The sequence below is a fragment of the Danio rerio genome, chromosome 7 (assembly GCF_049306965.1).
Source record: "Danio rerio strain Tuebingen ecotype United States chromosome 7, GRCz12tu, whole genome shotgun sequence".
Taxonomy (NCBI): Eukaryota; Metazoa; Chordata; class Actinopteri; order Cypriniformes; family Danionidae; genus Danio; species Danio rerio.
In genome coordinates, this window is record NC_133182.1 from 24,399,845 (window position 1) to 24,415,863 (window position 16,019).

General features: G+C 36.7%; 1 protein-coding gene and 1 long non-coding RNA gene across 2 annotated transcripts in view; one reads left to right on the top strand and one right to left on the bottom strand.

The window, feature by feature from the left end:
* The window catches only part of poln (polymerase (DNA directed) nu), a 62,693-nt gene that overhangs the window by 23,715 nt on the left and 22,959 nt on the right, over positions 1-16,019 (top strand). Inside the window, 2 exon segments of the mRNA NM_001100026.1 lie at positions 10,779-10,836; positions 13,410-13,487. Coding sequence (NP_001093496.1) covers positions 10,779-10,836; positions 13,410-13,487 — 136 coding nt within the window.
* Positions 3,789-6,053, bottom strand: LOC141375361 (uncharacterized). Its single transcript, XR_012383287.1, has 3 exons — positions 5,925-6,053; positions 5,612-5,811; positions 3,789-5,320 (listed from the first exon to the last, which is right to left on the bottom strand). It is a non-coding gene; the product is annotated as an uncharacterized lncRNA (long non-coding RNA).

The window sequence follows — 16,019 nt, forward strand, 5'->3', positions numbered from 1 at the left end:
TTTACCCTTTTTTCAAAATTTAAGATAAGTCTTTTGTGTCTCCAGAATGTCTCTGTAAAGTTTCAGCTCAAAACACCCATCAGATTGTTTATTATAACTTTAAGAATGTTGGAATGTAGGATTTTCAGCTCTTAACACAAAGTAGCTGTTTTTGTGGCCTATGCCTTTAATGCTAGTCAGAGTGTGCCTCAATCCTTGCCTCGTTTGCGTCAGATAAACAGCACAGTGACAGACATGAAAAAAAAGCAAATCTCACGTAACGTTTGTGAGAAATACTACAGTAAGAACTTTAAGTAACAGTAAGAATACATACACATAGCCGACACACACACAATGCGCACATTTAACTGTGTATTGTTTTTGCAAGGCAAATGTGACAGGATGCACGTTAATATCCACTGCTCTATGGATATCAGTTGTGTTAATGTACAAAATAAACCTGATTTAACGTCCACAAACCAGGATTGAAACAACTTCTTTTATAATCGCTGAAATGCATTACAAACATGCAGTGTTTTAGAAACATTTTAAACTTGTAAAACTCATTCTTGATCACATTTGATGATGACTGATGATCACAGTGAGCTTAACAGATGTTTTAAACATGGTTGCTTTGCCAAAGTCCTGTCTTGTTGATAGGATTATATGTTACATTTATAATAAGTGTAATACTTCGTAATAGTTATACTTCAAAGACATGTCAATACGTAGCTGTCAATCCATTCGGTAAGCGGGGAAACCGCCTTCCTACGTTGCGGTGAGCCTCAAAATGAGAGGCATTTAGATTGTATTTTTACATCAAAAAATTTAAAAAGAGACTTATTGTCTTTATATCACCCTAATATGACTGTGAACACACAGTACCTGCACACAGTTCTGACCAAACAGCTCCCAAAAGATGATTTTCATCATAGGTGCCCTTTAAACTCTCTTGAAATTCTCAGTCGTTGACCTTAAAAACACTTTAAAATAATTTATAAACTTTCTTTCTATTATGGTTAAACATAGCAGTGACTCTACAAATAACATGTGTTTTGTAGCTCCTGGTCAACTTTGATTCCGACTCAGCATTGCAGATATTGTGATTTGGCTATTGTGGATGTGCACATTGTGATATTGATGCTGAAATGATATATTGTACAGTCCTGCTTTGGAATACTCATACAACTCAAATATGCAATTCCTTTCACAAATATTACGTTTGTTTAATTTATTATTTTGACAGATCTGAAGGTCCCCTGCGAATGGGGAATTTCACACTCTGAAATCTGCAGCCAGATCTCCGTCTATTTAATGTATTTGATTAGTCACTTCTCAGAGAAAGATAAACGGGTCATGCATCACATGTATTGTTTATGCATGTCTGTGTACCTTTTGCTTAAACACCTATCCATCTGTTTATCTTTCCACATTTATGTTTTCTCGGCGAGCATGCAAAAGGGAATCCTCAACAAAGCCTAAATGACTGCCCTAACAAAGCACGTATTCTGTTTATCCACTACAAACAAGTGCATATTCACTGAGCATCAAGCTGAAACAAAAACAGCACCCAGTAAACCAGCCTCTACAAGCTAAAGTAGCCCATTAAAAGTCAATGAGATGTACGTCGATGTTATTATTTTCACAGTGCCTGCTTTGATGAGCTCTAAAACAACAACTGCCGCCGTTATTTGTTTTCATGCACGGTGCTCTGTTTCTGTGTTTATTAAGCTTTTGCCACACATCGCAAAAGTAGCAGATGAGTGCCAGCAGTTAAAGGAAAGGGCATGCGGCAGCAATGTGCTAATGAAAGAGAAGGATCATCGGAGACATCCTACTGTCTTGTAGGCTTTAGAAACATCTGTGCCTCAAAACATTATCAACTGACTTTGCTGCAGTTTTTCTAAAACAGGGCCACAGGGAGGAATAGTTATATTCTAGTAATGTCCCAAAGACTGATGAGCTCAAAATGATGACTCAGTTGTGTAAAGACATTGAAGATAGTTTAGTCACTGTCTCTGGTGTTTCAAAGTCATTAATTGTTTAGAGTTTACTACAAGTGGAACATTTCCACTGTAGTTCATTCATTCATTCTTTTCCCCTCGGCCTCTTTATTAGTCAGGGGTTGACTTATCCAGCATATTTTACTCAGCAAATGCCCTTTGTCAGAATATTTAATAAATTCCATGCATGTTTAATAAAAAAAAGTCAGGAAAGGTTTTTCTTCAAGGTTTAACATATTAGCAATTTATTTGACGCATGAATAATTTGATTCACAGAATTCTATCTTCTTCAATGCAATGCAAAAGTTACTTTCAGGAGGTGCGCCCAGTTTTCTTCTCCTGACTTATATAGGCAGCTGATATTAAAAGTTGGAGTTTAGTGAAATTCGTCTCTTGTCAATCATTTTCCAGTCCTCCATTGGCCGCACCCATACATACGTCCTCTTTTGCTACGGATGCTCTGCACAACATTAAAAAGCACAAGACTTCTCAACTGCAAATTCTGTACTCACAGGAAGTTTCGCTGTAAAGCTCAAGTTCATTTTAGACTAGCTTTGTCTGCAAAAATGCTTCATTAGTATGCTAAACATATCACACTTGAGAAGTTCAGGTAATATATCCCCTTTAAGCAATACAAATACAATTGTTTTATGAAAAGAAAAAGAGACAAATATATTTAAAAATTCCTTTGTTATTCCTTTTTCTTAACACCTTCCAGCTGCAATCCAGTACTAGGAAACATCCATACACACTCATTCACACACATACACTATACAGCCAGTTTGCACAGTAGCAGTATATTGTACAGTGTATGTGTGCTGGAGAACTCTACTGTATTTCCTACTCAGTTTCAGAAACAGCAGAGGCAGCATATTTTGCTGTTGTCATGCCGACAGGGTGCCACTGTGGGATCTCGCCCAATGCCTGGGTGATTGAAGGGTTTGTTGCCAAGGAAACTGCAGAAACACAGTACAGTAGGGGGTAATTTCACTGTGACTGATGCAAAATGGTGTTGCTCTGACAAATCCCCTGTAGATTATGACCCTCTAAAACCTTAAATAGTAAATTGTTTTCACACTTTGAATGTATTCGAGGATCTCCTTAGTGATCCATGCTAACATTGCTCAATTAATTAATCGTTCGAATCTCTTTAACCTCAGAATCAATGTAACAGATTTTCCAGCCATTAATGGCCCGCTGTTACCGCTCCACCTCACTTTTCAACCGCAAGTGCATGCATACATACACAGACTCTGAGTCCACATTTCTTCTTTCAGCTTCAACCCCCTGTTGTGTCAGTAATGGGCATTCAGCACCCCTGTGCGTAATAATGATCTTCTTTGTGGGCGTTGGTGTGTACTGCGGTAAAGATGAGGTGGTTTCAGCGGTGTAAAGTCTCCAGCAGATGGCAGCAGCCCTGAGCATTCACTGAGAATTATTATGTTCAAACTGTGTCTTCCTCTGTAGATAAGCTTACAGTGCCAACAGCTGAATTCCCAGCAGAGCCACTAAGACGTCTATTCTTCCTCTTGCTTCATCGTCTTTCACTTTCATCTTTGCTTTAGTCTGTTCTTTCCTGAGCTTGTTTTAGCACAACCTCTCTGTTGTTGCTGCATTGGAATGAGCTGGAATATGTTTGTATCTTTTATTCATTTAAGTCACTGAGGATAAAAGCATCTGTAACATGCTCATTTGCACATCATATGTTGATGTGACCAACTTTGTTTTGTGACGTTATGTTAAATATTAATCTGAAGTGCGAACATTTTTTAAAAAAAGTTAGATTTTTTTTTTTTTTTTTTTTTTGCAGTTTATAAAACTATAACAAAACTACAAAAAAAAGTTTAGAGGAAAAAACAATACAATACAATACAATAATAATACATATAAAATACAATTCATAAAACACTAACCTATGAAAGAACAACAGAAAACAGAGGGCCAAATGCACATTAAAGCAAAATATAAAATAGCAGGTCAGGTACTGCATAAATAAAAGTAATTATAAATATAAAGTAACATTGTTCTTATATTACCAGAAAAATGAAGACTATAGTTTTATTGTCAAATAGTAGTTTTGGCATGTATTAAAAACATGAGAATATGAATGGTGAATATCAATTACACTCAACCCTTAATTACTATGTTATTGACAGGGGTCACTAGTTATGCTTGCATTTCTTCCAATGCATTGAGGTGTTCTAATATCTGTCCCCATGTTTTATCAAATATCTCCAATTTATCATTATTGATACATCTCAACCTCTCCGAAGCAAGCATGTTTACAAGATCTCTATACCAAATTTAGGGACAGATTCAGTTGTCCACATTCTCAAAATGAAATACCATGGCTTGCCTTTCATGTTTATTAAACAAGTTATGAAATATCCCAAGAACAGCTATAAGTAGACATAGTTCCAGATTTTTTTGGAGGGCTTTAGAAAAACATTCAAATATATTTTCCCCAAAATCTTGTAATTTAAGACACCACTAGAACATTTATGTTAATGCTGGACTGCCACACACTGCAATGATTTTTGTCTTGTTTTTTAAATTAGACATCTAAAAAAATTTTAATCAAAAAGGATTTTTTAGACAAGCACAAAGTTTTGTTTTGTTTTTGTTCTTTTCAAAGGTAGAAGTCATACTTTTTTCTTTAAAACAACAAATAAAAATGCAATTAATAAATAATCTGATAGTGGGGTAAGTAAAATAATAATGATTTTGATTTGAAACAAGTTTATTTTTCTTACCCCAAGTTGTTTTAAGGTAAACCCCACTTAATTTTGACTTATTTCTAAAAACATGAGACTTTTTTACTTGTCTACAAAATGCTTTTTGATTTAAGAATGTTTAGATATTTCTACTAGAAACAAGACAAACCTCTAAGCAAGAAAACAATTTGCTGTGCAGAACAATTTATTTTTTTCTTGGTAAACATTTAATTAGCTTTTTAGCTAAAACTGTGGAATAATTATTTTTATTTATTATAATTATTTAATACAATAACAGGCATAATAAATTAATTAAAATAAACGAATAACACTTTTACAGCATTACCTTGAATTGTCTTTGCACATGCACTTTTTATTAATTCAATTCTTTTATCAAGTTAATTATTCATTTTGTCTCCCCTTTGGCAGTGAGGATGTATTAAATGATTTAATTTAGGGACATTTTTATTGTTGAATTGCTGTTCTTGTAATTTCATGGTTTAAATATTTTATTATGTTTCCTAGTGATGGGTTGCGGCTGGAAGAGCATCCGCTGCGTAAACATGCTGGATACGTTGGTGATTCATTCTGCTGTGGCGACCCCTGATTAATAAAGGGACTAAGCTGAAAAGAAAATGAATGAAATATTTTATTATTAGAAATTTTAGGAGACATTAACTTGTAGATACACTTTATTTTAAAATACAAACATAAAACTTACATTAAACAATTAGACATTCAAAAAAAAATTATAATAAAAATAATATTCAAACCACCCTAACCAACCACCTAGCACTGCTATCCAATGTTAAAGTAGGCACTAAAGGTATAGTAAACATATTAAAGTTTGTTGAAAGGAAATAAAAGGGGAGCAATTTTTTTTCAAATAACAAAATGTTGTCTATTAGGATATACCTGATTTTTTCCAGATGTAACGTACCCGTTAACTCTGTCAGCCATAATTTTAGAGTTTCTTCCAAAACAAATGGATAAGATTCTTGGCAGAGATCAACCCATATGAAATAAACTGTTGTAACCATGTAAGTCTCAAAAATTCTTCGGATACTCCAAATATTATTCTTTTTGTAATTTCATCAGAGATTCCTGTTGTTCTCCTGAAAAAATCATATTTTCAACAAAAATAGTGCCTTGTTTTTATCACTGACAATTTTAAAGTGCATTGCAACATTTAACATTTAAAACAATCATCTGTCCTTTGGGAAATTACCGTTTTGAGCGTTGCATCCAGGACGAAGTGTGAGACGGTTACTTCCTATCAGCAAACACATTTAGAGACAGTTACAAATTTCCATGCACATTCAACATACATAAATTCAGGCCTTCCCCTATGTGATGCTTACACACTTTCCCTCCTGCGTTTATAATTAAAGCGGAACTGACTCAACAGCTGCAGAGAACTGGAGGGCGGTGTCTCTGTGAGTGATGTGTATTGATTGTGTGTATGCGTGTGCGTGTGTGTCAGCAGTAACAGAAGGAGCTGACCCAAGCTGCATGCATTTTTTGCCATGTCATCTGTCTTTGTAACCAGAGTGATGCCAACATTGTCACCCAAATCCCACACTGTTACTGGACTCAGTGTTGTACTATAATTCAAAGTCACTGACTGCAGTAAGGACTGAGTTGTAATGAATAAAAACTGAGGATGGATGTAAAATTGATCTAAACAAAGGCGGAATAAATCTAGAGGGATGAGCGTGGTGTAAACAACACCAATGTCTGAGATAGCGAGAGATCACATGTTTTATTGACTGTCACTGTATGTGTGTGTTAATACTGGTGCAGCATATGTTCAAGAGGGGAAAGGCCTGCAGGGTGGAGACCAGCCTTCTGTCACCCTGGCATCGCTCCTGCAGTGCCAGCACTCTCTATGTGTGTGCGTGAGACGGGAGAGATGAAGGTTTAAATGAAGGGAGGTCCTACGCTGGGGGGTGATTTGGAAACAGAGAGAAGCAGTGGGTGGGTTTGTTGCTCTTCTGAGGCTGTGTATGCTGCAGTAACACTCTGCAGGTTGCCGGTTGTGTCTTGTGTGGGTATTGACTATGAGGGTTGGGACAATATCTCCCCGCTGTCAGAGCTATTAGCATCACGCCCCCGGTGATGCTCGTTGGTCAAGCTGAGCAGGCAGATCTGACAGATCATGAATCAACCAAGACCGTGCTCATACATTCTCAGAGATGGACTCGCTTAAACATACTGTATTTGGAGTGACTGCTATTCGCAGAATTCTAAAGATAAGCTATATTATTTTGTATATATTTTTATTATTTTTATTTTACTTTTGTAGCTGAAGGCTGATTCACCCTGCTTTGAATTAACTCTTGGAATTTCTAATTTGCTTGATCCTTATGATCTGAGTGATCGGTTTGTATTCAGTCAGCATATCTGTAATGTATTGAGGTCCTAGGCCATTAAGCGACGTAGAGACAAGTAATAACACTTAATTTTATTCTTAATGTAACTGGAAGCCAACGTAAAGACCTAAGGACAGGTGTGATGTGCTCTGATTTTCTGGTCAGAATCCTAGCAGCAGCGATGTGGATGCAGCTGCAGCTGTCTGACTGTCTTTTTGGGAAGGCCAGTGAGGAGTTCATTACAGTAATCCACCCTGCTGGTGATAAAAGCATGAACAAGTTCCTTCAAGTCCTCACTGGAACAGAAGCATATAATTCTTGCAATGTTTTTAAGATGATATTATGCTGATTTACTGATTGCTTTGACATTCATTCACCGGCCAGGTCGCAGAAGCAGCAGTCTTGGGAGAGAACCTCAGACTTCCCTCTCACCATACATTCCCTCCAGCTCCTCTGGGGCTATCCAGAGGTGTTCCCAGGCCAGCCGAGAGACGTAGGCTGTTTCTTAATATGAGTTCTTCAGCGGTCTACCGTCCTCGTGTTCTCGTGTAACATCATCATCAGCTGCCAAAGTTTAGTTCCAATACTCAAGACCACAAGAACAGAGCATGCATGAAACTTCCCTTGTGCGTTCTTAATATCAAGGATGCACCGATGCAGACTTGAGCACCAATCTCGCTCTAGAAGTCCCAGAAGTCATTGCGATTGGAGGTGGGATTGTTGGGAGGTGGGCAATGTTTTATTTAGATTTATTATTAAAGTTCAGAGAGGAGTTTCCCTAAATGTTTTATATGTTTTAGGACGGGCTTGAGTAAAAAGATATTACAATAAAATGATGTTATTGAAGTTATTGTTATGTTTAATGTATGTTAAATTTATTAAACATGCATTAACAGTTCTGGATTGCTCAACTCTCTTTCTCTCTCGTTAGATGTCAGCTAAGAGCTGCTATCTGCCTGTTCCATAACAACTGATAAGCACAGTGTTCAGTTGGAAATCACAATGTAAAGGAAATGCTAGAAGGAATACAGAAATTCTACATTTCAATTTGTATGAATTATCAATTTAATTTCATCATGATTGTGGTTGCGCACTAATGAATTTTGCTGTTTGAAGTTACAGATTGAACTGAACTCTACCCCCCCCCCCCCCCTACACACACACACACGGACACAGTTTTGTTCCTCTACATTTAGCTCCCTCCCCTCTCCTTTTCCTGTTTTTCACTTCTTTTTGCCTTCTCTCCCTCCCTCTCTATTGAATAATTGATCAGTAGAGCTGCGGATGTGCAGTGATGTGTGCTTCAGTCTGAATTCCACTAGCTTAACAAAATCACCTGCCATAAGAATGAAGAATGTGTTCAAAGGAGTGAAAGGACTGGACCGAGAGAAAGAGTGAGAGAAAGAAGAGGTTTACTGAAAGTAAAGGGAGATTGCTTTCTAGGCTAGACTTTTGAAGAGTGTGTGTTCAATGACAGTGTGTGGGTATAAGTGGTAATGTGCCCTTGTGTGTGTTTGTGTGAGAAAAGCATGGTGAGCAGCATTTTCTTGTCCAGATTAAGCAGGATTAGAGTCGGAGTGAAGTGCTGAGTCCTGCCTGATCCTCCAATCAATAGCACTGTGCTCCTCCCTCTGCGTATTCCTCCAACTACATCATATTTTACTCGTCCTCTGTTTCTTTCTGGCTTCCCATCTTTATGCATCCAATCGATGTATCTTAAAGGGATAGTTCACCCGAAATTAAAAATGCTGCTGTCTGTTACTCACTCTTGACTTGTTCCAAACCATTTTGAGTTTTGAAACCATGTCAAAGCTTACAGGATTGTAACATTCTTCAAAATATCTTCTTTTTGTTTTAAATAAAACAAAAATAGTTTGGAACAAGTCAAGGGTGAGTAAATGATAGCAGAATTAAAATGTTTGGGTGAACTATCCCTTGTTTCAGCATCTGTGTGAGCAGACTGTATTTGTTCAGACTAATAAATAAGAAATGACACCTAATAATAGATTATAAAAATAAATAAAATTCATGTTGATAATTAAGCAATCTAAACACTAAATTGACTTGAAATCATTTTATTGTTGCTAGGATGCAAGTATTCCAGGCAGCTGTGTTGTAATAATTATTTATAATAATAATAATAGTAATCGTATAAAAGGCAGCAATCTCTCTCACCCGCTCTCTCTCAGGCAGAGACTCTCTCTTCTTCTGTATTATATTACTGTCGATCAATAGAGCTACTCAAACAATAGCAGAGAGCCTCAGCTGCTATTAAAAGCTCTTCCTCTCTCCCAGACTACCAGCATCTATCACCCCCAGACAACAGATTTACTGCACACAATAACCCGAGATCAGCTCATATCGTTCCTATACACACACACACATGCTGAAACTGCTGATCATAAGATGGGATCAGATCACGAATACTGCCGTTCTAATACAAATGTAGACAAAGAGCAGTCAATAACAGGACAGATCTAGCATCATGTTCACATTTCATGTTAAAGAAAACTCGATCACTACTGATGTTTGATGAAGAGAGTATTTTTCAGTCATCAGATTGCTTTAAATTCAGGACACGTAATGCTGCATGGTTTTACTCAGAGGGAACCACTTTTGCGATTGTATGAGTGTATAAGAAAGATTGGAGTGTGCGACTGGCCTTGAAGCTATATTTCTCCCTTCTCTCTTGCCGCTTGCAGATTTACAACTGTCATAAAGCACTGAGAGGAGGGAATAACTGACCTTCCTACCAGCGCTCTCCTCTCATTCAGACAACAGAAGCAAACTGTGTACCTGTAGACTCTGTTTCACACACATTTGTGCATGCCATCGTTTCTCTTTGTTGCTGATATTAGAACGCTTTTTTGAGCTTGACTTGTTCTTTAAAGATGAATGTGGTTCTGTCCTCTAGAGGAAAAAAAGAACTAATGATGGTTTTACTACTGACTACTCATGCCACCCACTTGCTTTAAGTTGTTTTTATACTAGTTTGTTTTTGTATTAAATGTCTACCAGTATCATAATGCTTATATGAGAGAGAGAGAGGCTTGACGAATCAGGGAATGATATGCAATAGTCCAGAAGACTAGTCATGGAGCGAAAGCCAAGCCTTAGGTTTCAGGAGTCTGGATTTCTATCAGTCTGAAACAGAAAGCCAGTAATTCCAAATTAAAACAGTGTTCATAGGTCAAATAGGTCATGTTGAATCATAGCAAAACCTATACATTTTAAAAAGTACTAGTGTAAATGCCTGCTTAATAACATGAGGCCAGCGATCAGATTCAGATCCAGAGACTCTGTCAAACAGATTTGATCTCATATTCAAAAAGCTGTCTTGACTTACTAGATTAATACTTTATTTTCCTTGTCTCATTAGTGGCTTTTATTTCTCAGTAGACAGATCAAGGGCAAGGCATATATTCAGCGATCCTTCTCTGAGATTGTGTAAAATTAATTTAAAAACTCAGTAAGAGACAGATCTCATTCATTTGCTGATTTGACCGGCACTGCTGCGTTCTAGCACAGCGGCCCCATTTGGCATTTTATAAGAGCCGTGAATTCTAAATATTTGTCAAAGCCAAGTCTAAATTTAACCCGCATCTTTGTGTTGTGGTATTGAAAGCGAGAGGCGCTGTGCTGTGCTTTTCAGTGTGACTGAATCAGACGCTTTCAAACGAACAGTAACTGGTTCTTTCCTCCTCCTGCAGAATTTCCAAGCTCTTCCTAAGCTGCCACTGCAGATTTCCAAGAAACAGTATATACATGGTAAAGTATCAGTGTAATAGTATATACATACATGCTTACATACATGCACATTACCATTTAAAAGTTTGAGGTCAGTAGGATAATATTCAGCAATGACGCATTTAAGCGAAAATGATAAGCATAGATTGTTCCAGAAATTGTATTTTGCAGTATAGCTGTTTTTACTTGTACACTCACTGGCCAATTTATTAGGTACACTATACTCGTGCCAGGTTGGACCCCTTTTGCCTTCAGAACTGCCTTAATTCTTGGTGGCATAGATTTACCAAGGTATTGGAAATATTCCTCAGAGATTTTAGTCCATATTGTCATGATAGCATCACACAGTTTCTGCAGGTTTTTGGCTGCACATACATGATGCGAATCTACCATTCAACCACATTCCAAAGGTGCTCTATTGGATTGAGATCTGGTGACTGTGGAGGTCATTTGAGTACAGTGAACTCATTGTCATGTTCATGAAACCAGTCTGAGATGATTCGCATTTTATGACATGGCGCGTTATCCTGCTGGAAGTAGCCGTCAGAAGATGGGTACATTAAGATCATAAAGTGATGGACATGGTGAGCAACAATACTCAGGTAGGCTGTGGTGTTGACATAATGCTTAATTGGCACTAATGGGCCCAAAGTGTGCCAAGAAAATATCCCCCACACCATTACCCCACCACCAGCCTGAACTGTTGATGCAAGGAAGGCTGGATCCATGCTTTCATGTTTTTGATGCCAAATTCTTACCTTACCATCTGAATGTAGCAGCAAAAATCAAGACTCATCAGACCAGGCAACATTTCTCTAATCTTCTATTGTCCAATTTTGGTGAGACTGTGTGAATTGTAGCCTCAGTTTTCTGTTCTTAGCTGACAGGAGTGGCACCTGCTGTGGTCTTCTGCTGCTGTAGCCTATCCTCCTCAAGGTTTGACCTCAAACCCTTGGGGTGGTTGTGTTTGAAAATTCCATTAGATCAGCAGTTTTAATCCAACAAGCAAGCACCAACAATCATCTCACGTTTAAAGTCACTAAAAAATCCTCTCTTCCCCATTCTGATGCTCTGTTTAAACTGCAGCAGATCGTCTTGACCATGTCTACATGCCTAAATGCATTGATCTGCTGCCATGTGAATTGGCTGATTGCAAATTTAGGTTAACGAGCAGTTGGACAATTGCACCTAATAAAGTGGCCGGTGATTGTATTTCTATCGAATGAAGTCTTGGTGAGTAAAAATGCCACAGATTGCAAGCTTTTCAATGGCTTTGCATTTAAACCATTGGGGTTTTTATAGCTCTTTCAGGGCACTATTTGACAAGCTGTCAAAAGATTTTTCAGACTTTTTGATTTGAAATTGATTTTCTGTCATGGGGTTTAGTGGAATAGTTTTGCTCTACAGTAGATATAGGATATTTTAATATCATTTCAAGTGCCATTCACAGTTTTGCTTGCAGCGCTGACAATTGTCAATCAAGTCACACCAGGAGGTTCACACAAGTTGTATAGTGGAGGAAAGTTTTATATGCTGCTAATATATGAATGAAAATAGCAAAGAAAATGTAACATTACTATATTGTTATCTTTGTTATTTTCAAATTTGAAATGTAAATATTTTATGTTATATTACCTTCATTTACTTATATATTATCTTCAAGTTAAAAAAATTGTCAATTTAAATGTGATATAGTTTTTTTTTTTGTTTTGTTTTTTTTGGAGTTTAGTTTTATCTAAGCTTAATTAGTTGATAATTAAAGAGTTAGTTCACTAAAGTTTATTTGCTCACCCCATGTTGTTCCAATCACCTGAGACCTTTGTTCATCTTTGGAGCACAAATTAAGTCATTTTAAAATTAAATATCTTTTTCATATAACAGTATAATAGCTTTCTTATCCTTCATACACAGTACTGTCCAGAAAAAAAAACACAAAACATTCCATGTGGCTTCAGTGGTTCACCTGGAGTCATATGAAGCCCTAAGAATACTTTTGTGTGCCAAAAAAAATAAAAATAAAAAAACTATAAAAACAACTTTGTTCACCAATGTCTTCCATATCAGATCATGGTGTGAGTTTACAGTCTAACAAATATGATGCTTGTGTGTTGTGCTGCTGACTCTAATGCCAATACATTGAACTGCACATGGTAAACGTGCTCCCTGACGACACGTCATGGAAGACAAGATCTATGTGAACAGAGTCATCTGTATTAGTCATAGTTTATTTATTTAGTCATAGTTTTTTAGTGGTTTTGGTGCTTTGTAAGATAATAGTTAAACCACTTCAGCCTCATGGATTGTTTTTAAAAAATGTTATTGATTCCTGTTCTGGACTTTAAATATATATCATTAAATTATATTTATAAGGGACCATTGCTGCCTATGGAGGATGAGAACGCTCTCAGAATTCTTCTAAAATATTCTAATTTATTTTCTGGAAATGAACTAAGGTCTCAGAGGACTAGTACACCGTGAGGGTGTGTAACAATGTAATTTATTTTTATTTGTTCTATTTTTGGGTGAACTAACCCTTTAAATCAATGAATGCTTAATCACTTTGATTATGTGTTTACATTGTTTTGTGTTTATAGGAAAGGCCTCTGACATAGTGACTGTCCATCCGCGTGCCATGTTCATTCCACGAGAGGGTTGGACTTTCCTCTCTGCAGGTGAGTGTCTCTGAAAAGCAGATGCGCTCCTCCTGCAACCCCTTGATAATAGGCTGTTTGAAAGCCTGGGTTTTTGCAGTGATGTGCACAGCACTAAGGGTGTGTTTAGGACAAGTACTATGAGTGTGCCTGTTCGTCTGGGTGTGTGTTTGTTTGTCCTGACAGCAGCGGGTGTGTGTGAGGTGTTTCAGTGTGTTGTTATATAACAGAGTCACAGCAAGGACAATGCAACCTGCGGCAGAAGAGCTCAGCCTTCAATCCCCATGCAACTAGCATATCCATAACCTTAAAAACAGCCTGTTCTGACCCAGTCTCATCTCATGGCCGGACAACTTTGATGCACAAACCCCTTAAACCTAAGAGGAGGAGATAAGGACATTGAGTGATAGGAGATCACTTAATTGATTTGTTGTTGTTGTTTTTTTTGTTCTCTGATATTTTTAACCCTCAGGAGTGCTCGTTCATTTTGTATGTTTGCTGACATCTGCATTTTTAGTGTTTGTGCGTGTGTGTGGTGGGGGTTGGTTCAGTAGCAGGATGAGTTCCTGTCCCTGTGGTGGCCTTGTCATATCCAATCGCGCAGTGTGCCTGGCTGTTTCCAGAAGGAGAACAGAGCGAGGCTAGAATGAGGACAAAGTCATCCCTCGTTCCCAGCTTGTCTGGTGGCCTGTATAGTGCAGACTGAACTCCGCTAGTTTATCCCCTGTATCCTGAACTCTCCTGAATACTTAGTTTATCCTTTCATAATGGGGTCTTTTTAAATAAATCCCTCATTCCCACAAGGACTTTCAACTTTTATTTTTAAAATGCTCCAGCACCTTTTAAGGTGTAGTTCACCCAAATATGAATTGTTTCTTTTTTTTTTTTTCATTTTCACTCTCCGCTTGGTCCAAACCTGCATGAATTTTAATAATTGTAAAACAGGAAAGGGGGAACTTTGTTGTGTTTTTTTAATGGAAGGATGTATTTGCTGGTTGTATTAAGAGTTTAAAACTTTAGAAGTTACTAAAAATGTATTAAAAATTTTAATGAAATAAAAAAGAAAATAATAAATATTAAATAATATAATATAATAATATTAATTGATTAAATATTAAATGAAAAGCATTAAAAATAAAGCTTTGATAATTTTGCATTGGCAGTTATATAAATGGCTAAATACCAATAAGAAAACTAAATTAGAGATAAATGCATACTTAAAGCAAATCCTCATAAAAGGGCTAAAGCTGGTAGTTTAATTGCTAATAAAAGTAATGTAGTACACAAATAATACTTTTTATTGATTTCTGTTTGGGTAAAATTGATCCATTGGATGTCGTTAAATCAATCATGCAAGGAATTTGTATCTTTGTGAACAAGGAAACTCATCAGTGTCCATCTGTGCACACTGCTTATGAAGGTATCGATTTGTACATCTATGTTTAGACCATCTTTCATTTATAAATCAATGTGGGACTGTTTTTACACTAATGCCAGATGCGTTTTAATAGAGCCACTGCTCTTCAATTTGTGCTCTTTGTTAGGGTCTTAATTTAGCTGGCTCAGGAGAGGAAACTAGCTCTTATGAGTCTAGATAAATTTGGACCACAGAAAATAATTCTTCGCAAAAGGGAATTTAAAAAGCTCATTTTACAGGTTAGGATTTACCTTGAAATGTAGCACTTACAGTAACTCATCTTCCATAACTTAAACCTTAAATATGTAGCCGTTTTAGCAAAATGTTAGATTATTTTTTAGTACAAAAAAGGTCTATACTCATTCCCATACATCAGTTCCAAATGACTAAATGCTCTTTTGTAAAATGTTGATGAGCATTGGTAAATGTGACTGCACCATAATATTGTCATAGTAAGTTCAGAATTTACTGTTCCGTGGCTGAGAAGTGAGATTTTAATTAGAAATGCACATGGGCAAGTATTAATTCTAAATCAATTTTAGAATATCTATATAATATCAGTAAAATTAAACGTTTAGAAGTATTCAGTCAGACTTGCCTATTATTTATTGCTATTCTGTTCACATAGAGTTGCTTATATCATGTCTGACATACACGTGCTAACCTGCAGCCCTCATCATTCTAGGAACTGAAATTTAAAAGAAAACCGACACAAGGTCATTGGCATTTAATAAACCACTAGAATAACGGGAAGCTAGTCCACAAATAGACTTAATCTGACAAAGTGCCCTAAGTAGCTGTAAAGGGAATTCAGTTATGGTTATATGGGTCTATACTTTAGCCTTATTTGATTAATCTTTACTTAAGTTGCTGCAGATGGAAAAGGTTGAATGTGGCTCATTTAGAGAATAAAGTATAATGTAGTTTGAAAGAAAGTTGCCTTCTGGTCCTTATCAAACTCTTAAAACAACTGATAAGTATTAATAATAAAAAAATAAAAATTAAATACATAAGTTGGTTTAGGTAAAAAAAACTCCCTTTTTAAATGTGTTGTGCTCTTTTAACCCAACAGGCACACACAACATCATCAGACTTTAATATTAGATTAGATTAAGATTGTGACTAAAGCTGAGTGG